The sequence below is a fragment of the Puma concolor genome, chromosome B1 (genome assembly GCF_028749965.1).
Source record: "Puma concolor isolate L17-30 chromosome B1, mPumCon1.1.hap2, whole genome shotgun sequence".
Classification (NCBI taxonomy): Eukaryota; Metazoa; Chordata; class Mammalia; order Carnivora; family Felidae; genus Puma; species Puma concolor.
Genome location: NC_141670.1, coordinates 49,637,996 through 49,663,538, shown reverse-complemented (window position 1 = coordinate 49,663,538; position 25,543 = coordinate 49,637,996). Strand labels below are relative to the sequence as shown.

Sequence of the window (25,543 nt, the reverse complement as noted above, 5' to 3'; positions counted from 1 at the left end):
GGTAATCTTTTCAACAAATAGTATCCTGAAACCATGCTAAAGTCACTTATTCTATTAGCTGTTTTAGAGATTGCTGAGGCTATTATATACATAGTAGGTACTGTTTTAGATAAATAAATGCAGTGTTACTTTTTTTCTTTACCAGTCTGTATTTTATTTCCTTTTTCTTTCTTTATGTCACTGGCTCTAGTATATTTTTTAATAGAAGAGGTGCAAGTGGATACTTGCTTGTTCCTAGTGAAGTTAGATTTTGGTTTTTCATAGTTATCCTTTATCAGGTTGAGGGATTTACTTTTATTTTCTTCTATTCTCCTTCATCAGGTTGAGGGTTGTTATGAATGGATGTTGACTTTGTCAAGAACTGTTTCAGAATCTATTGGGATATTTTGCTTTTTTAGTTTTCAAGGTGGTAAATTATGTTAATTTTCAAATGTTATACCAACCTTTCATTCCTGGGGTAAAGCCAGTTTGGTCATGATGTATGTTATATATTGCTTCAGTCAGTTTGCTAATATTTTCTATGTTCATAAGGATTATTGGGCTGTAGGTGTCCGTTTTTGGAATATCTTTCTGATTTTGATATCAGCGTATTCTATATTCATACAGTAAGGTGGAAAGTGTTTCTTTCTTCTTGAAGAGTGTATGTAGAATGATAGTTTTTCCTTAACTGGTTTTCTTCCTTTACTGATAGTAAAGCCATGTGGCCTGAAGTTTTCTTAGGAGGAAAATTTTTTTTTTTTTTTGCTTTTTATTTTATTTATTTATTTATTTATTTATTTATTTTTCAATATATGAAATTTATTGTCAAATTGGTTTCCATACAACACCCAGTGCTCATCCCAACAGGTGCCCTCCTCAATACCCATCACCCACCCACCCCTCCCTCCCACCCCCCATCAACCTTCAGTTTGTTCTCAGTTTTTAAGAGTCTCTTATGCTTTGGCTCTCTCCCACTCTAACCTCTTTTTTTTTTTTTTCCTTCCCCTCCCCCATGGGTTTCTGTTAAGTTTCTCAGGATCCACATAAGAGTGAAGACATACGGTATCTGTCTTTCTCTGTACGGCTTATTTCACTTAGCATCACACTCTCCAGTTCCATCCACGTTGCTACAAAGGGCCATATTTCGTTCTTTCTCATTGCCATGTAGTACTCCATTGTGTATATAAACCACAATTTCTGTATCCATTCATCAGTTGATGGACATTTAGGCTCTTTCCATAATTTGGCTATTGTTGAGAGTGCTGCTGTAAACATTGGGGTACAAGTGCCCCTATGCATCAGTACTCCTGTATCCCTTGGGTCAATTCCTAGCAGTGCTATTGCTGGGTCATAGGGTAGGTCTATTTTTAATTTTCTGAGGAACCTCCACACTGTTTTCCAGAGTGGCTGCACCAATTTGCATTCCCACCAACAGTGCAAGAGGGTTCCCGTTTCTCCACATCCTTGCCAGCATATATAGTTTCCTGATTTGTTCATTTTGGCCACTCTGACTGGCGTGAGGTGATATCTGAGTGTGGTTTTGATTTGTATTTCCCTGATAAGGAGCGACGTTGAGCATCTTTTCATGTGCCTGTTGGCCATCCGGGTGTCTTCTTTAGAGAAGTGTCTATTCATGTTTTCTGCCCATTTCTTCACTGGGTTATTTGATTTTCAGGTGTGGAGTTTGGTGAGCTTTTTATAGATTTTGGATACTAGCCCTTTGTCCGATATGTCATTTGCAAATATCTTTTCCCATTCTGTTGGTTGCCTTTTAGTTTTGTTGGTTGTTTCCTTTGCTGTGCAGAAGCTTTTTATCTTCATAAGGTCCCAGTAATTCATTTTTGCTTTTAATTCCCTTGCCTTTGGGGATGTGTTGAGTAAGAGATTGCTACGGCTGAGGTCAGAGAGGTCTTTTCCTGCTTTTAGGAGGAAAATTTTAACTGCGCCTTCACGGTTAATAGGTATAGGGCTCTTCAAATCATTTATTTCTTGTGTAAGCTTTGTTAGTGTTTTTCATAGAATTTTTTCACTTTCAAGTTGTCAAACTGTTATCCATGTATACTCTTAATACCTTATTACCCTTCTAATGTCAGTAGGATCTGTGGTGATAATCTCCTTTTTCATGTCTGATACTTGTATTTTATATTTTCTTTCTTGACTTGACGTTTGTCTATTTTGGTGAATGTTTCAGGCACTTGGAAAGATCACACTTTCTGCTGTTAGGTACAGTGTTCCATGAATATCATTTAGGTCAAGCTGGTTGATTTACTTAGGTTGTTTCATTCATATCTTCTGTATCTTTACTGATTTTATTTATTCTGTTACTGAGAGAGGTGTCTCCACCTACAGTTGTGGATTTACTTACTTTTGAGTTCTATCAGTGGTTACTTTATGTATTTTGAAGCTTGTTACTGGACACCTATACATTTAGGATGGTAATTTCTTTTGATGATTTACCCCTTTTTTTTATTAAAAAATTTTTTTTAATGTTTATTCATTTTTGGGAGAGAGACAGAGAGCATGAGTGGGTGAGGGGCAGAGAGAGAGAGGGAGACACAACTTGAAGCAGGCTCCCGGGTCTGAGCTGGCAGCAGAGCCCAATGTGGGGCTCGAACCCATGAACCATGAGATCATGACCTGAGCCAAGTTGGACGCTCAACCGACTGAGCCACCCAGGCACCCCTGATGATTTACCCCTTTACTATTATGAAATGTCTTTCTTTATCCAGTGTTGTACTGTCTGTTTCAAGTTCACTTTATGTGATAGTAATAGAACCAATCCGGTTTAATTTTGATTAGTGTTTGAAGCATATGTTTTCCAACTTTTTACTTTTAACCCGTCTGTGTTTTCCTATTTAAAGTAAGTTTATTATAGACAGCATGTAATTATGTCTTGTTTTGCTTATATCCATTCTGAAACTTCTGCCCTTAATAGGACTGTTTAGTCATTAACCATATGTGCTGATTTAAATTTAGGTTCAAATGGGGCGCCGGGGTGGCTCGATTGGTTAAGCATCCAACTTCAGCTCAGGTCATCGTCTCCCCATTTGTGGGTTCAAGCCCTGCGTAGGGCTCTGTACTGACAGCTCAGAGCCTGGAGCCTGCCTCAGATTCTGTGTCTCCCTCTCTCACTGCCCCTCTCCTGCTCACACTCTCTCTGTCTCTCAAAAATGAATAAATATTAAAAAAATTTTTTTTTTAATTTAGGTTCAAATGAATTAAAATTAAATACAATTACAAATTTAGTTCCTCAGTTGTACTACTTTTCAAGTGCTCAATAACCACATATGCTAGTGACTACCATAGTGGACAACACAGATACAGAATATTTCCATCATGACAGAGAGTTCTATTGGACAACACTGTTTAGACTATTTACCTTTAATGTAATTCCCTGTGATTGGATTAAATCTATTTTGCTATTGTCTAATAGCTCACTGGTGATTTCTTTATATTTTTCCTTTATTTTTATTATTTTTACACAGAGAGAGTATGAACACACACGAGAGCATGTGCGAGCAGGGAGGGGCAGAGGGAGAGAGAGAAGCTCAAGCAGGCTCCACACCCAGCAAGGAGCCTGACAGGGGACTCTGTCTCACAACTCTGAGATCGAGACCTGAGCTGAAACCACGAGTCAGAAATTTAACTGACTGAGCTACCCAGACACCCCTGTATATTTTTCCTAGTCTTTTTTTTTTTTTTCTGTGCTTCATTTTGGTAGTTTTTGTTGCTTTGTCTTAAAATTTAGTTACTTTCTCCTCTAAGATGATATTATTCTTATCCATTGTATTTTTTATTCCTTGAAGTCCCATGAGGTTTTTTGTTGGTTTTTTTTTTTTTTTTTTTACATCTTCTTTGCTTGTTCTGCTCACATTTTCCTTTACATCACTGAGTATATTTTTTTAAGATTTACATTTTAAGGTTCTTAACCTCCAAAGTCTCCGTTACTGTCATTTTATGGTATATTTCTATTGGTTTATTTTTCTCCTGGTATGGATTATGTTTCTCCTTTCGTGCCTGGTAATTTTTTTCGGCTGCTGGACATTTTACATTGTTGAGGGCTATATTTTCTTGTTCCTTGCAAAGGTGTGTGATTTTGTTATGGTCCAGTTACCTGCACATTATTAGCTTATTTCTTTTGAGGCTTTGAAGCTTTATTCTAAACCTTTTCCTTGGGCTAAAATATAGCTATACTATTAAATTGTGACCATTTAGAGGACTTTAATCAATACCCTGTGTGTTACAGAGTTACCACACTCTGGCTGATGGGGAGAGAACTATTCCTAGACCTGTGTGATCTCTGACTGTCGTTGAGTCTACTGCTTGCATTTGGTGCTTTCCTTGACTTTGGGACGTTCTATTCATCGTATGTCAGATAACCAAACACACAAAGGAAGACCTCTTTTCAGCTCTCTGGAGCTTTCGTTCTCATTTTCTGGCTCCCTGTAGTTCCCTGCTCCACAAATTCTAGCTTCTTAGGCCTCCTTGACCCTTGATCTCCATCTTCTAAATTTGATTAAGATTTCTGGGCTCTATCTCTTTGTGCTGCAGCCCAGAAAGTGCCTTCAAGCAATAAGTTAGGGCAATGCTAGGCCTTACCTCATTTGTTTTTTCTTCTCTCAGACATTTGTTGTCAAATGTCTGAAAACTTGTATCAAGTTTTTTAATTGTTCATGATGAGAAGATTGTTCAATTGTTCACGAACAAAAGTAGGACTCCTCTATCTCATCTTTTTTAATGACTGTATCATGCTCTGTAATACAAATATAGTATAATTATGACTCCAGTGATGACTACTTAGATGTTTTGTTTGTTTTTTGCAGTCACAAAATCAGATCCACAGTATTCAAATATATATGTGTGCATGCACGTGTGTCTATGATGTCTTTCAATCATTGGCAAACAGCATATAGTAAATAGTTCAGGCTTTGTGGGCCACATAGGGACTCTATGGACTGTTTTATTTCTAAGTAATCTCTGCACCAAACATGAGGCTCGAACTCCCAACCCCGAGATCAAGAGTTGCATGCTCTACTGACTGAGCCAGCCAGGCACCCCTCATATTCTTCTTTATTTATTTCTTCACAACACTTTCATAATCTAAGAATAAATCTTAGCTTGTGGGCCAAACAAAAATAGGCTGTTTGCTGACCCCTGCTTCGGTGTTGCCATAAGATAGGGCTCCAAAAGTAGACATAGTCAAAGGATATCCGTTTAAAATTAGGGTAGATAATAGTATCAGATTGCTCTCCAAAAGACTATGCCAATTAATACTCATATGTTGAAAATATTAGGATGCTTGTGTAGAGGTCTTTTCAAACATTAACTTTCTATTTTTTATTTCTTTTTCTGACATCAGCACTATGTTCAACTCCATGTATAAATATTCCTGCCTCTCCATTTATGCAGAAGCTTGGCTTTGGTACTGGAGTAAATGTCTACCTTATGAAAAGGTGAGTATAACATTCCAGATTAACCTTTTCACATGAAACATAGATGCACTGTACTTGGAGACAAAGAATATGAAAATTCAAATATTTTGATTTGAGGTATGTTCCTGACCTTATCCGACTGCTATATTCCAGTCCTAGAACATTTTATAATTTGTCAAGAGTTTTTCCTGGTATACTTTTCTCCTAACTTCCTGGTGATGGGTTACTGAAGAAGTAATTTACAATTTTTCCTTGGCTTGTGTGGGAAGGGAAAGGGATAGAGGAAAGGGGTTCCTGTATGGTAACAATGCAGGATTCTCAATAAGAAAATCTCAGAAAGGATGCTAATATTGGGGGATGTCAATGACTGCTAATCTCTGTTTGTAGAGTGGCCTTCTCAAGATGCTCTCATTTAAAGAAGTAAAGTTTTTTATTTCTTCTGTCGTTAAGTGAGAAGGGTATATACAGGATTTTAAAGCAGGAAATTTGTGTTAAAAGAAAAATGAAATTATAAGTGTCAACAAACACATTCTTAAAAAAATTGTTTCTGTAGGGGCGCCTGGGAGGCTCAGTCGATTAAGCGTCTGACTATTGATTTCTGCTCAGGTCATGATCTCACAGTTTGTGGGATCGAGCCCCTTGTCAAGGCTCTGTGCTGACAGTGCGGACCCTGCTTGGGATTCTGTCTCTCCCTCTGTCTCTGCTCTTCCCCACTCTCTCAATAAAAAAATAAAAACTTAAAACAAAATTTTTTTTTTCTTTGACTCATTACTCTGTACCTAGTTTCATGTTTCTTAAGTGGCAAACAACTTAGGTCAATATATATTCTTTAATGCATTCTTAGAATTAGCCTGACTTCCACCGTATCCTTAGCTTCATCCAGGTTTATGTCGTTTCCAAATAGAAATGCTTTCTTCAGTAAAAAGCTAATGAATTGAGGGCCGCCTGGGTGGCTCAGTCAGTTAAGCATCCAACTTCGGCTCAGGTCATGATCTCATGGTTCATGAGTTTGAGCCCCACTTGGGGCTCTGTGCTGCCAGCTCAGAGCCTGGAGCCTGCTTCAGATTCTGTGCCTCCCTCTCTCTTTGCTTCTCCCCTGCTCGTGCTCTGTCTCTGTCTCTCAAAAATAGATACATGTTAAAAAAAATTTTTTTTAAAGCTAATGAATTGAGAATAACATAGCAATTATATATAAGTGGCTATTCTTGAAGAATTTTTGCAGTTTAAACACCTTCTTTGTGTGTTTCTGTGCTATTTGTTTTCTGGACATTCTTTAGTGTCTAAAAACTCTTGTCCAAACTATTTTGAAAGGAAAACATTTCTCACAGGTTCATGGTTAGTCTCGTTTTCCCCCCTTTTAAAAAAATGTCCTTAAATGTAAACTGTGTTGCCAACAAAGTTCTATGTATGAGAGACTTAATTAGAAAGCTTCACATTGTTGATACTGAAAAATAGCCCTCACTGCCTGACCATACCACTCCTAATGTGGCCCTGTCAACCCGGGATTTTCTTTTACTGGGAACCTGGACATTTCCTTTACTTCTCTAGTGAATTGGATCCTGTTTTTCTGTATCTTATATCTTACTGTTTCTTGGTTTACATTTCATTTTGATTGAGGGCATTAGTAGCTCCCCATGAAAAGATGCACAGGAAGTAGATTTTTGAGAATTTGCATTTTTGAAAATGTTTTCATTTTACCCATGTACTTGAATGGCCCTTTTTGTTTTTCTGGATCACAATTCTCCTCTGGAAATAATTTTCCTCTAGAATTTCGGGGGCATTGCTCCATTGTTTATTAGCTTATAGTGGCGCTCTTGACATTTCTGAAGCTTTTTATATGATCTGTTTTATGTAATCTGTCCCTCCCACTGTCCTGGAACCTTGTATGATCTGTTTGTCACCAGTGTTCCTGAAATTTCACAATGACATACATGGGTATGGACCTTTTGGAATCTGAAAATTCCTACTCTTAAATTTTAAGGTACTATTTTTAAAATTACTTTGTTGATAGTTTTTACCACCTTTCCCCCCTACCCCCCATTCTCTTCTCTATCAGGAATTCCTATTATCTACCTTTTGCGGGGGGGGGGTTCTTCTTTCTCTCTGTCTTTTTGCCCTGTTTTCTGGGAGATTTCTCCAACCTCATCTTCTGATATGTCTATTTTTTCATTTTTGTCTCTCTTTTTTTAAAAAATTTTTAGACAGAGCATGAGTGGGGGAGGGGTAGAGAGAGGGAGACACAGAATCCAAAGCAGGCCCCAGGCTCTGAGCCGTCAGCAGAACCTGAAACGGGGCTCAAACCCGCAGACCATGAGATCATGACCTGAGCCAAAGTCAGATGCTTAGTTGACTGAGCCACCCAGGTGCCCCTGTCTGTCTTGTTTTTAATGAACTGTTTGAAAGTTTTCCATTCTAAAATGGCATCCTGAGTCTTTTGAGGGTGCTATAAGTGCTCTGTATCCAGATCTGGATATTAATATACACATGTGAAAACACATTGAGCATTTAGTGTGCATCTGGCCACGAATTACCCTTTCCTCGTGTGGTTCACAGGTTCTCAACTGTGCCAGTACTAATCTCAGTTAAAGACCCTCTGCCTTTATCCCTTCCAAAGCCAGTCTCCAGTCTTCAGAAGCCGGGGGATTAGGAGGTGGACAACTGCTACTGATACAGAATTGGGGAGGGCATCTAGGAATTCATCTGCTTTTTTTTTTTTTTTAACGTTTATTTATTTTTGAGACAGAGAGAGACAGAGCATGAACAGGGGAGGGGCAGAGAGAGAGGGAGACACAGAATCTGAAACAGGCTCCAGGCTCTGAGCTGTCAGCACAGAGCCCGACGCGGGGCTGGAACTCACGGACCGTGAGATCATGACCTGAGCCGAAGTCAGACGCTTAACCGACGGAGCCACCCAGGCGCCCCTGCTTTTTAAGTAACTTTCAGGAAGTTCACTGGGCCTGTTAAGTCAGTTACTTTAATCTTTTTTCCAAGCTTCCAGAAATGTGTTGTCTCCTCTGCATTATTTCCATTCTTCTTGTTGGATATAGGTCTTAATATACCCATTTGCTTTTATGTTAGTGGGGCTTGGGAGGTATCAAAATCATATGTGTAGTTTCAAGCTATGATTTTAATCTAGAAGTCTATATTTTTTTATGTTAAATCAAATTTGCATTCCTAAATTAACTTAGTTGTGATATATTACTATTTTTTAATAAAACTGCTGGCTTCATTTTGCTTTTTAGGAGTTTTACAGATATGATTTAAGTGGAATTGGCTTGTGATTTTCCATTTTCGCTGTCCCTGTTTGATTTGTTTATTAAGGGGACTAAATTCATAGTCCCCTTTCTTTCTATTCCCTGGAACAGTTTATGTAAGATGGAACGATAGCTTCCTTGAAAGTTTAATAAACTCACTTGTAAAATTATTTAGGCTTACTGTTTGTTACAAGGATATTATAAACTCTTGATTATGTTTTCTTAGAAATTTGTCCATTTTGTCTTTTAATTTTATTGAGGTAAAAGTTGTATTTATTCACATATTTTTGTATCTCTGACAAATCTGTGGCTGTTTTTGTTAACAATATTATTGTTCGGGTCTTCTATTATCTTTTTTCCTACTGCGGTCTCATTAAAGATCTGCCTGTTTTATCTTTTCAACAAACCAACATATAGTTTGGCAAAATATTTTATTCAGATTTCATAAATATGTCTGTAGATTGAGATATGTTATGGAAAAGGCAAATATGGAATTGTTCACTGAATTCTAAAATTTTTTTAATGTTTATGTATTTTTGAGAGAGAGAGAGAGAGACACAGAGTGATCAGGAGAGGGGCAGAGAGAGAGGGAGACACAGAATCTGAAACAGGCTCCAGGCTCTGAGCTGTCAGCACAGAGCCCAACATGGGGCTTGAACCCATGAACCGGGAGATCATGACCTGAGCCAAAGTTGGTTGCTTAACTGACTGAGCCACCCAGGTGCCCCTGTTCACTGAATTCTAAACACTCAGGAGTTGAGGGGTACCCTTTGAAACTTGAAATACATATTTTTCTTTTTTTTTTTAATGTTTATTTATTTTGAGAGTGTGCATGTGCCTCATTGTGAAGATTCCAAATTTATTTCTAAAAATGACTAGCCTCAAGTAAAATTGTGGTGTATTATTTTTCATATTTTTAAGTTTATTTTGAGAGAGTGCGAGCTCACACCAGCAGGGGAAGGGCGGAGAGAGAGGGAAAGAGAGAATCCCAAGTAGGCTGTGCACTGTCATTGCAGTGGAGCTCGATCTCAGGACCAAGAGATCACAACAACCTGAGCCGATATCAAGAGACGGGCATTTAACAGACTGAGCCACCCAGGCACCCTGAAAAATATATTTTTCATAATAAAATGGTATGGAAGAGGTCATCTTCAAATACTGTTGTTATCTAAAACTGGAGGTTTAAGAATAGTTCGGATAAACTTGTGTATGATAGATGTATGTAAATTAAATCTAGCAATCCTTTAAGTGCATGTTTTTTTGATTTAAAAAAAGAGAGAAAAAAGGTCCTGTGATCATAGAGCTGTGTTATGAAGTGGTAGGTTCTTGGCTCTGTCTATTGTTTTATCTTCCTATTGTTAAACTTTTTATCTCTAACTTTTGAGGCTCTTTCATTAGCTTTTGTGCCCATATGTCGCATACACTTTGTCCTTGTTAATTTGCTGTACCTATAAATAACTACCTACTTTATCAGGTAAACTTTTCCCTGACTTTGTTTTACCTATTTATTTAGACTTCAAAATGTTTACACCTTAAATACTCTTAAAATGGCTGTATCTTCCTAGAAAATAGACACTTTATATTTTTTTCTCATTTGTATGTTTATTATCTCCTTAAACATATGTCTTTTGAGTAGATGGTGAACAGTATAGGATGGACTGGCTAGTGTAGGGACACAATATTTGTTGGTTGAGAACAATCTGTTATTCTTTGCATGGTCATATATGAGTCAAATGTTTTTTGTACATCTCTTCTTTAAACTTCTTGGACATTAATGTTTATTATTTACCATTCTGTAACTTGCCTGTGGTACATATAGTTAAGTGTTTGATAAGTAGTTGGTAGTCTGACATGCTGGAACGGAAAAATTAGAAAATAGTGTAATTTTGAAGTTTAAAATTTATAACATTCCATCTTTTTCCTTCTAATTGTCTCTTTTTAACCCATCCCTTTCAGCAATAGATGTCAGGCTTCTCTTATAATTAACAGATATATTAGCTAGATATCTTCCTTAAAAAGGATATGGAGCAGAGGTGTTGTTAGTTGAAAGTATTTTTTGAAAATGTTTAAAACAAATTATTATTGAGCTCTTTTCAAAATGTGTAAGTTCTTCCTAGTCATTTGAAATACATTGTGGTTCTTATTCTTTCTATATAATTTTTGATTATTTTTTTAAGATCTCCAAGAGGTTTGTCTCATTCTCCTTGGGCTGTGAAAAAGATTAACCCTAGATGTAATGATCATTATCAAAGTATGTATCAAAAGAGGCTAATAGATGAAGCTAAGATTTTGAAAAACCTCCATCATCCAAACATTGTAGGTAAGTTTAAATTTATTTCGTAGCAGTATGTGTGTTTATTCAGAAACTGTGTAATAATCTCTTAACCAGTTTCACTAATAAAAATGGAGATGATGGTGGAGTTTGGCAAGAATCAAATTATTGTGACTGTTTTAGAATATAAATTATTATGTAATATTTGTAATGTTTATATATATTTAAAATTTCATGGGAATAAATATAGTCATTATGATGCTGGCACTGTAAAGAATTCAGGAATATACAATGATCTTATTTAGAGAATTTCCTTATTTTCTAATATAATTAAGACTGGTGAAACCATTATATTTAGGAAGGCATAGAGCATTTCATTTAAAAATATTTTAATTTGCAATACTGTTGGCAAGCACTGAAGTCATTTTAAATTATATCTACTGAATTAGTTTCATAAATAGTGGTTTCATTGTATTTTGTCAGTGTTACTCCAGACACGTTTTCGATCACTGTAAAAAAACATAAATACAGTTGTTCTTCCCTATTCTAGTAAGAAAATATCCTGTTTTCTTTAAGGTTATCGTGCTTTCACTGAAGCCAGTGACGGTAGTCTGTGTCTTGCTATGGAATATGGAGGGGAAAAGTCTTTAAATGACTTAATAGAAGAACGAAATAAAGACAGCCAAGATCCTTTTCCAGCAGCCATAATTTTAAAAGTTGCTTTGAACATGGCAAAAGGGTTAAAGGTAACCATGCCATTATGTTTTAAATGACTTCTATGGGACTTTATATACCTAATTACAAGGTGGGATTTTTTTTCCCCCAAAAGAGGTAGTTGCCTTAAGTTAAAGTCTTTATAAACTCTCCTATTGCATAGTGCACTATTTCCTTGTTTTGATTAGCAAAGTATTGTTTGAAGCCTTTACGTAGCCTGAAATAACCCAACCCAGGTAGTTTTGTTTATAGAGATCATGTGTTAGGTGTAGTTAAAAGGATTAATCAGTTTAACACAAATTTAGTAATTATTCCTGGGGGTGCAGCCTAACCCTTCTTTCATGTAAATAAACCTCTTAAGATTGTTTTGTGGGATGTTAAGTTTTGAACATCAGTTTACATGTGTGGGTTAAATGAAAAAAGCTCTCTCAATGTTATGCAAATAAATTGTTGTAATTTTTGATAGATACTGTGTAAAGAAGGAAAACTTTTGTTTTAAAGTTTATTTATATATTTTTAGAGAGTGAGTGCAAGAGAGAGCAGGGGAGGAGCAGAGAGAGGGGAAGACAGAATCCAGAGTAGGCCCCATGCTGTCAGTGAGGAGCCTGACTTGGGGCTTGAACTCACAAATGGTGAGATCATGACCTGAGCGAGATCAAGAGTTGGACACTTAACCAACTGAACCACCCAGGCACCCTGGGAAAAGAATTCTTTATCCTAATAACCAAACAGAAGTAATGCTGGTTCTAAAACACCGTTGAATGACTCAGAAGTGGATCATGATTGATACTGATATCAAAGTCGCATGTTAAGAGTTAGTATGTAAGCCAATTTGACAATAAATTATATTCATTAAAAAATAAATAAAAGAAAAAAATAATTGTATTAGTTTTGGGGCACCTGGGTGGCTCAGTTGGTTAAGCATCTGACTCTTGATTTCAGCTCAGGTCATGAACTCACAGATCGTGAGATCAAGCCCCATGTCAGGCTCTGTACTGACAGTGTGGAGCCTGCTTGGGATTCTTTCTGTCCCTCTCTCTCTCTCTCTCTCTCTCTCTCTCTGCCCCTCCCCAGCTCACTCGTGCTCTCTCGCTCTCTCTCTTTTCAAAATAAATAAACTTTTAAAAAAAATAATAAGTTAAGCACAGTAAGTGTTCCAAGATACATACCAAAAATTGTCTCTGCAGTGTTTTCAAACCCAGCTCACAGAGTAGATGCTCAGATGCTGATGAACAAATAACAGTGTAGCAAGATTATTTTTGATTATGCGTGAGTAGCATACTAAGAAAGAGTTGGTGTGTAAAACAAAATATAGTCTTAGATTACATTTCTGCTTCCTCTTCTGCTTGTGACCTCTGTGTAGCCCTTAGTCATCTGTTCTGCATCACCTCAGTCATTTGAGAAAAGTGTGCCTCATTGTGAAGATCCCAAATTTACTTCTAAAAATGACTAGTCTCAAGGAAAATTTGGTGAATTTTTAAAAATATATTTGTATTATTTAGAGAGAGAGAGAGAGAGCCATGAGCAGGGGAGGGGCAGAGAGAGGGAGAGAGAGAATCCCAAGCAGACTCCCCGCCCTGCCTTAAAGCCTGTTGGAGGGCTCAATCTCACAAATCATGAGATCATGACTGACTGAGCCACCCAGGTGCTCCAATTGTGGTATATTTTTAAAGCTGCAGTGTCTTCTTTTAATAGACAAGTATGAGATGAGTTTGAAAACAAAAAAGTTAGCTTACCTATAAATGGACATTGATTTTCAAAGACTCCTTTAGGTCTGGTCAGTATGGCGGACTATGGTAACAAAGGATGTTCCCTGGTCTGACTTCAGATAGTTTGAAATGATGAACAGATACAATCCTACAGTTCAGGAAGGGAGTTCAAGTTGTTATTTTTGTTTGAAGGTTATGCTATATTTTTATCAGTTTATATATTTGCTCAGATGTATTAAATTTCAACTGTTTTAGTATCTACACCAAGAAAAGAAACTGCTTCATGGAGACATAAAGTCCTCAAATGTTGTAATTAAAGGTGATTTTGAAACAATTAAAATCTGTGATGTAGGAGTCTCTCTACCACTGGATGAAAATATGACTGGTAAGTAGTATTTTTTTTTATTTTTATGCAATTTTTAGGTTTCTAATTTTTACATATTTAAATAGGTAATAAGTTTATATACTTAAAATTAAAAACTATGTATAAAAAGTATACAATAAATAGTACCACTCCTTTCCTGTCTCTCTTCCACCCAGCCTCCAGCCCCCGGCTTTGTCACACCAATATAAATTATTGCATTTTTATTAATATACTTTAACTGAAGATAACTTTAGGAACTATTTCTAACCTGGCTTGGGATTTTTATGTGGTAAAATATCTGGGAGTAGAAAACAGTTTTAATAAGGTTTTATAAAGGAACTCATTTAGTTTCGCATAATGATAAGATTGGGGAAACTGTCAGAAGAAGAAATGGGTGGAAGTAGGAGAGAGGGGTGCTAATAAAGCTAGATCTTCTGCTGCTTGCCCTTTGGCCTGCCCCGACTCCTTCTCTGATGTAAATACTGACCATTCTCGACTCCTTCTTCTCTGATATAAATACTGACCATTCTCAGTGAATTTAAGATCTTGGTAAGAACCAAGAGCCAGCATCATAAAGAAGGTCCCTGCTTTAAACATGTTATTTAATAAATAACATTTAAATGTGCTTCTTCATATGAATATGTGGTAAAATGAAGGTTAATGAATGCTGTTTAGAACTTTTGTACGCTTTTTTTTTTTTTTTAATGTTTATTTATTTTCGAGAGAGCACGAGCAGGGTAGAGGCAGAGAAAGAGGGAGACAAGGAATCTGAAGCAGGCTCCAGATTCCGAGCCATCAGCACAGAGCCCGATGCGGGCTCGAACTCAAAAACCGTGAGATATGACCTGAGCTGAAGTCAGACGCTCAACCAACTGAGCCACCCAGGTGCCCCAGAACTTTTGTACACTTTAATTTCTAGTAAAAATCAGCGAGTTAAGTGAAGAAAAAAGCCAAGATGAATAGAGTGACTTTATAAAGATGTCTGTATTCATTCATAAAGATAGGACTGTTATGAGCCTTTAGGCTATATAACTGCTACCAAGTTGAAACTTTCGAAAATGAAGGAGAAATTATGAAACAGGATGCAAGTAAGATATTTTTGGCATAATTTTCTCAATCCTTAGTAGGTCAAATAGACAAAACTAAGATGTAGAATATCTGAGTAGATAATAAGGTGAATCTCTATACATCCAAGTATTTATTAAAACTGAATGCACATAAAGTTACAAGAGAGAACCTGAGATTACATTGTCCTCAGTGCTGCAAATCTAGAAATTAGTGACACAATTGGAAACAAAACACCCACATTTTTCAAGAATTTAAAATATTTGTAAATAATTCTTAGCTGAAATCAAATTCCAGCTATACTGTATTTAGAAAATCAAATCAAAACCTATTCGATATGGTCAATACTAAAAGCAAAACATTTTCATTATTTAACCTTTATGAAACTAAGTTTGAGTTTTGAATTCACATCAGGTAAAAACATAAATGAAGCCTTAGAGACAGAAAGCAGAAGTGAATGAATAAATCCATAAATTCTGCATTATCCCAACATGATCTGTTTTATTTTAGAACATGTCAAAGTTCATGGTTTGTAAACATGTGAAGTTCAACCTTGATACATGTTCAAACATAGCCGGGAAAATTTTGTGAAAGAATGATGAATAGGAATTTTCCTGAGGTGATGTTAAGTATTATAAAGCCACAGTAGTGAAAGCAGTGATATTCCTGCCAAAAAGTAGGCAGAAAAACGTAAGGAGTCCAGTAGTCCCAAATATATCAAATTTATTATATAACACTGACGTTTAGTAGTATTGAGAAAGAAGTAGTTGAGTCAGTAAATGATGATGTGTGGACATTTTAGAAAAAATAAAGCTGTTTTCCATTCTCAGTCTAATCCTTGTAGGATTAAGATGTGAGGATTAGGATTTTAAGATGTTAAAAAAGAGTAGTGAAAAAAATTACAGGTAAATAATTCATTAAAATTGGGCTTAAGAAGGACACTAAAACTAGAAACCATGTTATGTTATGTTATGTTATGTTATGTTATGTTATGTTATGTTATGTTATGTTATGTTATGTTATGTTATGTTATTTTTTCAGGAGTAGGATTTAGTGATTCATTATTACATCTAACACCCAGCACTCTTCCTAACAAGTGCCCTCCTTAATGCCTATCACCCATCTAGCCCATCCCCGCCCAACACCCCACCAGCAACCCTCAGTTTGTTCTCTGTATTTAAGAGTCTCTAATGGTTTGTCTCCTCTCTGTCTTTATCTTATTTTTCCTTCCCTTCCCCCATGTTCATCTGTTTTGTTTCTCAACTTCCACACATGAGTGAAATCATGTATTTGTCTTTGGCTGACTTACTCCCAAATTAGCTTAACATGTACTCTCATACACTAAGTATAAGTTGCAATTCAGGTTATCATTCAGTATCATATCAGGTATCATTCACGTTAGGATAAGTTTTGCTGTGGTAGCATACACCCTCAAAAACTTCAGTGGCTTAAAGCAACCACAGCTTATTCAAGCTACAGATCCATTATGGCTATGTTTCATTCTCATTTTTAGGACCCAAGCGGCTAGAACATCCGCTATACGGAACACTGCCGTCACTGTACATATGGAGGGTAAAAAGGCTCCAGAGCTGTGTAGTACAGTAGCCACTAGCTACATACAGTTATTGAAATTAATAAATATTTGAAAAGTTTAAAAATTGATTTCCTCAGCCACCCTAGCCACTTTTCAAGTGTTCAGTAGCTGCCTATGGTTAGTGCCTACCATATTGGGACAATGCAGATATGGAACATTTTTATTACCACAGAAAGTTCTGTTGGAAAGTGCTGCTCCACAAGTCTTGCGCTAACAATTAAATGCCCCAGATTAGAAATGACAGAAGCCACTTCTTTCACAACTCACTGACCAGAACAAGTCAGATGGCTCCATCCAACCTTGACAGGCCAAAAAGTGCATCCATCTTTGTGTCCAGATGGGGGAGAGTATGACCTACTTGATGAACAGCACTGGTAACTGCTACAATGGTACAGTCTTTTCAGAGGGCAATTTGGAAATCTATATTTAAAAAACAAAAACAAAACAAAACAAAAAAACCCCTTTCAAAATGCCCTTTGATCCTGTAATTCATTCCCAAGAACATATTCCAAAAAATAATTGGGCACTGCAGACATTTTTTATAGTAATCCGATATATTAATTTCTGCAAAACCAAGAGACTTAGGCTTGTAGAAGAAATAGAGTTAAGACAGAAGAATCAAAACTCATGCAGTGTTGAAAACACAGCAGTAACGAAAACGATAACAATCCTGATAAAAATACTAACACGTGAAATCTTCACTGGTGCCCAGCATCAGCCCATCCTGTGAAGCCATAAACCCTGGGTTTGTGCTTCCTTGAAGGTGTATATTTGAGGGCATTTATTTTCAATACATACTTTTAATTAAAAACTTGATCTGGCGTTCTCAAAAAAACATTTGTAAGCCTGGGGGAAATGTCTCCGCAGCTCCTTTACCGGCACTCTCCGCTTCATCAATTTATGCTTATAGTCAGCATAGCAGTTCTTAAAGCTACTAAACCAGCCATGCATTAAGAGAAGGCAGTTCTCTTCTTTTTTCTCTTGGGCTAAGGCTTTCTCTTTATGAGGAAGTTTACTCCTAAGCACTTGAAAAATAACAGGTGCTGGGAGAGAAATTAATCTTTTTACTGAATTGTGTATGTACTAACTTATAAAAATATACATTGTAGCAGAATAGACTATGCAAAACTTTAGGCGAATGTCCACCAGTAAGGAGTGGTTTAATTTATTGTACCACCACACAATAGAATGTTATTAAAATGATACAGGTTTATATTTGTAGGAATGGTATATCCAGATATATTGAGTGAGATGAACAGATCGTAAAATAGCACTTAAATATGTACACATTAAGAAAAGTTTGGAAAAAAATACACCTAAATCTTTAAAAGTTTTCTTTTTCTTTTCTTTTTTTTTCTTTTTAACATTTACTCATTTTTGAGAGACAGATTGTGAGTGGAGGAGAGGCAGAGAGGGAGACACAGGATATGAGGCAGGCTCCAGACTCTGAGCTGTCAGCACAGAGCCCAACGCAGGGTTTGATCTCACAGACTGCGAGATCATGACCTGAGCTGAAGTTGGATGCTTAACCAACTGAGCCACCACGGTGCCTCTTTACAAGTTATTTTTAAGTTTTGTGTTTCAATAGGTGGTATATTCCCATGTTTCACAACTATAATATAAGGTTGCTGTGACAAGCCCAGTTTTAACAGTGGTTATCTCTAGATTATTTATTTAACAAATATTGTTAATACTTAGTATGGCCAAGCACTGTGCCAGGTATTATGAATATAGAGGAAAATAGGATAGACACAGTCCTTACCCTTTCTTAAGAATTTTTGTATGTATTTTTTATTGATTTTAATTAATTGATTATAGTTTGACTTAATTATAGTTAGCACACAATATTATGTTAGTTTCAGGTGTATGATAAACCTATACATTACGCTATGCTTTCCCAAGTGTAGCTACCATCTGTGACCATACAATGCTATGCTGTAACTTTCATCCCTATGACTTATTCTTCCCATAACTGGAAACTGTATCTCCCTTTCACTCATTTTGCCCATGCCCCGCATCCCTCTCCCCTCTGGCAACCATCAGTTCTCTGAATTTGTAGGTCTGGTTTCTGCTTTTTGTTTGTCTTTAATGATGATTTTTAAAATGATTTAGGGGCGCCTGGGTGGCGCAGTCGGTTGAGCGTCCAACTTCAGCCAGGTCACGATCTCGCGGTCTGGGAGTTCGAGCCCCGCGTCAGGCTCTGGGCTGATGGCTCGGAGCCTGGAGCCTGTTTCCGATTCTGTGTCTCCCTCTCTCTCTGCCCCTCCCCCGTTCATGCTCTGTCTCTCTCTGTCCCAAAAATAAATAAACGTTGAAAAAAAAAATTTTAAATGATTTAAAATGATTTTCTTTTAAAAAAAAATTTTTAATGTTTATTTTTGAGAGAGAGAGTGAGCTGGGGAGGGGCAGGGAGATAGGCAAACAGAGGATCCAAAGCAGGCTCTGCGCTGACAGCAGAGAACCCAATGCAGGGCTCAAACTTAGAAACTGTGAGATCATGACCTGAACTGAAGTTGGACACTTAACTGACTGAACCACCCAGGCGCCCCTGGAATTGTTTTCTTAATTTCTTTTTCTACTTTGTTATTAGTATATAGAGAGCAACAGATTTCTGTATATTAATTTTATATCCTGAAACTTTACTGTATTCATTTATTACTTCTAATAGGTTTTTGGTGGAGTCTTTAGGGTTTTCTGTGCAAAGCATCTTCTCATCTGCAGCTTACTTCTTCCTTACTAAGTTGGATGTCTTTTTTTTTTCTTGTCTGATTACAATGGCTTGGACTTCTAGTACTAAGTTGAATAAAAGTGGCACAAGTGGACATCCTTACATTGTTCCTGATCTTAGAGGAAAAGTTCTCAGTTTTTCATCATTGAGACTGATGTTAGCTGTGGTTTTCCATTTATGGCCTTTATTATGTTGAGGTATATTTCCTCTAAACCCACTTTGTTTTATGAATTTTTATCATGAACAGATGTCAAATTTTGTCAAAAGCCTTTTCTGCGTCTTTTGAGATGATCATATGATTTTTTTTTAAGTTTATTTTGAGAGAGAGAGAGTACACATATGCAAATAGGGGAGGGGCAGAGAAAAAAGGAGAGAAAGAATCCCAAACAGGCTTTGTGCTGTCAGCTCAGAACCCAACACAAGGCTTGATCTGATCTCAGGGACTGTGAGATCACGACCTGAGCCAAAATGGAGAGTCAGACACTTTTAACCGACTGAGCAACCCAGGTGCCTCAAGATGATCATATGATTTTTATCCTTTGTTTTGTTGGTATGGTTAATCACGTTGATTGATTTATCAATCTTAAACCATCTTTGCATCCCTGGAATAAAATCCATTGATTATGGTGAAGGATCCTTTAATTATACCATTGTATGCAGTTTGCCAATATTTTATTGAGGATTTTTACACATATGTTCATCAGGGATATTGGCTGGTAGTTTTATTGGGTTTTTTTGTTTTTGTTTTTTGTTTTTGTAGTGTCTTTATCTAGTTTTGGTATCAGTGCAATGCTGACCTTGTAGAATACATTTGAATTTTTTTTTTTAATGTTTATTTTTGAGAGAGAGAGAGACAGACAGACAGAACATGAGCGAGGGAGGGGCAGAGAGAGGAAGAAACAGAACTTGAAGCAGACTTCAGGCTCTAAGCTGTTAGCACAGAGCCCGACATGGGGCTTGAACTCACGAACTGCGAGATCATGACTTGAGCCAAAGTTGGACGCTCAACTGACTGAGCGACCCAGGCACCCTGTAGAATATACTTGGACGTTCTCCTTCCTCTTCTGTTTTTTTCAGTTCTTAACCCTTTTACTGTTCATAATCTAGGACAGCAAGCTGCTCTTGAATAATGTACAGCGTAATGACTATTATGATAGAAGGGATTATATAAACACAACAGTGCCACTTAACACAGCCTAGATGTTGAGAAAGGCCTTCCTAAATAAATAATGTTTCAGCTAAGAATTGAAGAATGAGGAGAAGCTCCAGTTTAATTATTTTTCAGTTTGGCATAATGACCATGAGAACTAAATCAGGTAATGTCTGCTTATCCTTTTTGAATGTAGCAAAGGGCAATAAAATACCATTGTTTCTGTATTGACAAAAAGGAATGAGTCAACCGTCAGTTGATTATCACACCAGACTTTTGTCAGAACAATCCATCTTCACAGAGAAGCAGTCTTGATCAGTAACATGTGGGGGAACCACTTCCATTATGTTTAAATTCTAATCTCACGCTTGGGCAAATATCCGCGGATATATAGGAAATGCACTTGGCTGGCATCTCCAGTTGGAGCTGATGTGTTAGATCCTGAGCTCTAGAAAGCTATTTGGTGTGGTCCATCCCTGTAGGAATTTGACCAACATAGAATGAGGTATGACTGACTCCTTAACCTTACCACCAGACCCACTGCCCTTGTCGACCATGTCTAGACTCTTACCTAGTCGGGCATTCTATTAGGTGCCTCTTAGGTACAAGGTGGGATGGGGGAAAACCTTCAGGGAGCTTATACTGGACATGACTGCCTTCCAATGTGTACTGTCCGAAAGCTGGTGTAAGTGAAAAGGCTCTCATAGAGACATCTTTCGTCCTTGCCACCCGATGCTGGGTGCTGCCCCAGTCTGGCTTCTTCGTTCTCACTCTGTCTTCAGAGTGTACTTATTAGATGTACCCCTCCCCACGAGAATGTTGAATGAATGAATTAATGAGTGCTTGTCTACTGGCTCTTTGGTTTCCTGAGTGCGAGATTCTCATTTTTCTCTCTCCCTCCTCCCATTTGTTCTCTCTTTATTAATGTGAGAGGGAGAAAGGAAAGAAGGGAGGGAAGGAAGAAGGAAATGGAAATATGAGTAGGCCTATGTCATTCCTGGGCAGAAGCTTTCAGAGCCAATGTGTGATTTGACCCTTATCCTTTCCCCTGACATAGCAATTACAGAAGCAGAGAAATGGTACTTCTCTCTGCCTGATGACAGTATGGTTTGAAAATGGAGAAGCTGGAGCACAGAGATGCATTGATCTGTTCACAGTCACACAACTCGCAAATGTCCTTAAACCCAGGCAAGGCAGTCTGGCTCCGGAGTCTGTGCTCTTGACATCCACAGTCTCTCTGTATTCCTGCCCCCTCCTAAGAGAATTGCTATTTCTCTACACCCTTGCCAACTGACTAGCTTTTTAATATTTAACAATCTGATAAGGAAAAAGTAATTCTTACTAATGAGATTGAGTGTATTTTCATGTTTACTGTCTGCATTTCTTAACCTTTAAAACTACCTGCTAAATCATTTGCCCATTTTTCTTTGGGTTGCTTGCTTTTCTTAGTGATTTCTAGTGCCTGCCCTTATGACCGACTTACTTGTACTCATTTCAGTGACTGACCCCGAGGCCTGTTACATTGGCACCGAGCCTTGGAAACCCAAGGAAGCTTTGGAAGAGAATGGTATTATTACTGACAAGGCAGACATATTTGCCTTTGGCCTGACTCTGTGGGAAATGATGACTTTATCTATTCCACACATTAATCTTCCAGATGATGATGGTGATGATGAAGGTATAACCACATATTTTTTTAACATAAATCCTAGTCTCTTCAGTTTGAACTAAAGATTAGCTTATAAAATTATATTTTATCTATTACATTGAAATTTAAAACAGATGTTTGATTTAGTGGTAGTGGCATGAGATGTGGATTATATTACTACTGACTAACTTGGTGCTATCTCAGTTTACTCTCATATAAATGAGTTGTAGGTTAATTGATAATAGGGAGATAAATTGAGAAAACCCTACAGACCAAAACGTTTCCTTAAAAGTTCCTCTTGTCTTGTGGTAGGGTCCCCTCCCTAAGGAAATAAAAAACAAAACAAAACCAAAAAACCTCAAGGCAACCTGGCTGCATGCATATGTGATAACATCCCTCATGACCTTGTAACATGAGACCACTTAATCAGACTGCATGTTTGTGTGTTCGGGTACGAGCGCCACTGAGCCGTGCCAGCACGAATAAAGTTGATTCCTGGAAAGAAAAGCCTCTGTGTCACGACTCTGTGTGAGAATCCTGCCACTAAAGTCTAAGGAAAAGATTGGAAAGCTATCACAGTAAGAGGGTGGGGGGTTGTAACCTATAAACCGTGACAGTATCTAATCTTCACCACGGCAGGATAATTGAAGAGATGGCCTGTGCATACCGAAAACATAGTGGACGAGGAGTTCTTGTTTCGGGAGGGTGAGTTTGAGCAGTTGCTAAGCTTTTCCTGACTTAAAAGTTATTTTGTTTGTTTCAATCTCCAACGCCTTCACGAGCAGATAAAACTTTTGATGAAAGTGACTTTGATGATGAAGCCTACTATGCAGCTTTGGGGACGAGGCCACCCGTTAATATGGAAGAGCTGGATGAAACGTACCAGAAAGTAATTGAACTCTTCTCTGTTTGCACTAATGAAGACCCTAAGGATCGCCCTTCTGCTGCACACATCGTGGAAGCTTTGGAAATGGATGTCCAGTGATCACCTCATATTCATGACTGCTGAGCTTTCCAGATGGCTCATGTGTATAACTGTTCTGTTTACTGTAATACATTATATAGTTACTGTGATAATCCATAGTTATTAGACTTTTTGGAAGTGGCCTGTCTTAGGACCGTAGCACCTAGTTAACACTTGAACAGTTACAATATTTCTTAACATGCTTATGATGATAAGCATTTGAGATTGTAGTAGGTTTTCTAGAAAGTTTAAGAAACTAGCTACTCAAATATTTGGATTTGTACATACATACAGATTTAAAACCCTAGCAGTAATAAAATGCTGTAAACTGTATGTCTAACATTGATTTGGAGTGACCATCACTTTTATTAATGTTTCTCACATATTCTTTATTTTTAATGGATCTGTTGAAAGCACTTTGCGCAGTACAACTTAAGTCTACTTTTGCTTATCTTTTAAACCATTAACCTTTTTGCTGGCCTTTTTGGGCAGATGTGCTCCTTATTAAATATGGTCACTGGAAGCCAAGAGAAATGGCTCAAAAGACTAGCTCCTTGGGTATTTCCAGACGTTTTTGGTTAAGGCTTGTTTTGTGCTCTTGGGTCTCCCCCGATCTTTGGCTTTTGCTTTATTTATTAAATGTATTTTCTGTATTGAGATCCCTTTTTTATTTTTTGTTTAATAATCTATACCTTAAGCATATCACAGTTCTGGTGTAAAAATAATAAAACTCTAATAGAATGATATAGAATAAAGGAGACTGTAGTTACCAGAAGGTGTCTTGTTTTAGATTTCATTAATTTGAGTGTCATTAGGTGTGTTGAGTGAATGTGGTAGGTTTGTTTCTCTCTTGTGGTCTCATTTGTTAATCTGAAATGAAGGTGATGATTTGGATCAGCATCTTCCATCTGTGTGCCACAGAAGCCACCTGGGAATTTTTAGTTAATGAATTGTCCCTGTGACTCCAGGTGATACACCCAGACTTGACTGTGGGAAGCGATGTGGAGAAACGGGAACCCTCTTGCATTGTTGGTGGGAATGCAAACTGGTGCAGCCGCTCTGGAAAACAGTGTGGAGGTTCCTCAAAAAATTACAAATGGATCTACCCTATGAGCCAGCAATAGCACAGCTAGGAATTTACCCAAGAGATACAGGAGTGCTGATGCATAGGGGCACTTGTACCCCAGTGTTTATAGCAGCACTCTCAACAATAGCCAAATTATGGAAAGAGCCTAAATGTCCATCAACTGATGAATGGATAAAGAAGATGTGGCATATATATACAATGGAATATTACTTGGTGATCAAAAAGAATGAAATCTTGCCATTTGCAACAACATGGACGGAGCTGAAAGGTATGCTAAGTGAAATAAGTCAGAGAAAGATCATGTTTTCACTCATGTGGATCTTAAGGAACTTAACAGAAGACCATGGGGGAAGGGAAGGGAAGAAAAAAAAAGTTACAGGCAGGGAGGGAGGCAAACCGTAAGAGACTCTTAAATACAGAGGACAAACAGGGTGGTGGGGGAGAGGGGGAAATGGGTGATGGGCATTGAGGAGGGCAGTTGTTGGGATGAGCACTGGGTGTTGTATGTAAGCGATGAACCGCGGGAATCTACCCCCAAAAACCAAGAGCACACTTTACACACTGTATGTTAGCCAATTTGGCAATAAATCTTATTTTTTTTTTAAAAAATCCCCTTGGGGGGGTCCTGGATGGCTCAGTCGGTTAAGCGTTCAACTCTTGGTTTCAATTCAGGTCATGATCTCATGGCTTCATGGGTTTGAGCCCTGCATCGGGCTCTGTGCTGGCAGTGCAGAGCCTGCTTGGGGTTTTCTCTCCCTTTCTCTGCCCCTCCCCAACTTGTACTGTCTCTGTCTTTCTCAAAATAAATAAACTTAAAAAATAATTACTGTCAGGGTGCCTGGGTGGCTCAGTCAGTTAAGCAGCCAACTCTTGGTTTTGGCTCAAGTCATGATCTCTCGGTTCATGAGCTCGAGTCCCAAGTCCGGCTCTGCACTGACAGCATGGAGCCTGTTTGGGATTCTCTCTCCCAATCTCTCTGACCCTCCCCACCTCACACTGGCTCTCTCAAAGAAACAAACTTAAAAAAAAAAAAAAAACCTGAAAGCTGACTTCTAGAAAAATCTGAACAGTTTTGTGCCCTGATAGTTACCCTCACTTTGACTTATATGTGATTTCATTCTTTTTTTTAATTTTTTTTTTCAACGTTTATTTATTTTTTGGGGGGGGACAGAGAGAGACAGAGCATGAATGGGGGAGGGGCAGAGAGAGAGGGAGTGATTTCATTCTTAATAGGTCTGCTAATCTCACAAGGCAGTGTCTCTCTTGGTCCATTCTCCTGAATTACAGCTTTTTAACACATAATCCAATACTTTTTATCCCTGAGAAATTTGTGTCCACTTCCTACAGTTGGAATATTAAATGGAAACAAACTAATGCCCAAGGACCGCACAATGACCAGGCTTGTCGATGGCAGGCACTGCAAAATGATCCCGCATGCTTTCCATCTTGTGTCTGAATACAGCCTTGAAGTCCTCAACACGGAGTTGCAGAAAATTTGCTACGAACTGTAAGAAAATTTTTTATTCTTATTCTGGAACTTGTTCTTTCAGATGTTGCCTTCCTTTTGGCCATTTGCCTCATTC

The 25,543-nt window shown here is 37.7% G+C and overlaps 1 protein-coding gene across 5 annotated transcripts in view; it reads left to right on the top strand.

The window, feature by feature from the left end:
* The window catches only part of PBK (PDZ binding kinase), a 29,796-nt gene extending 6,148 nt beyond the window's left edge, over positions 1-23,648 (top strand). For 4 of the 5 annotated variants that reach the window (XM_025921828.2, XM_086703756.1, XM_086703758.1 and 1 more), the window contains exons 3-8: positions 5,339-5,432; positions 10,843-10,985; positions 11,514-11,683; positions 13,616-13,745; positions 21,760-21,939; positions 22,695-23,648. In XM_025921828.2, the coding sequence (XP_025777613.1) occupies positions 5,339-5,432; positions 10,843-10,985; positions 11,514-11,683; positions 13,616-13,745; positions 21,760-21,939; positions 22,695-22,894 (917 nt within the window). In that variant the 3' untranslated portion in view covers positions 22,895-23,648. The remainder of the gene's footprint in view (positions 1-5,338; positions 5,433-10,842; positions 10,986-11,513; positions 11,684-13,615; positions 13,746-21,759; positions 21,940-22,694) is intronic. The other variant, XM_086703759.1, reaches the window with a different exon arrangement.
* The last annotated feature ends 1,895 nt before the right edge of the window (positions 23,649-25,543 follow it).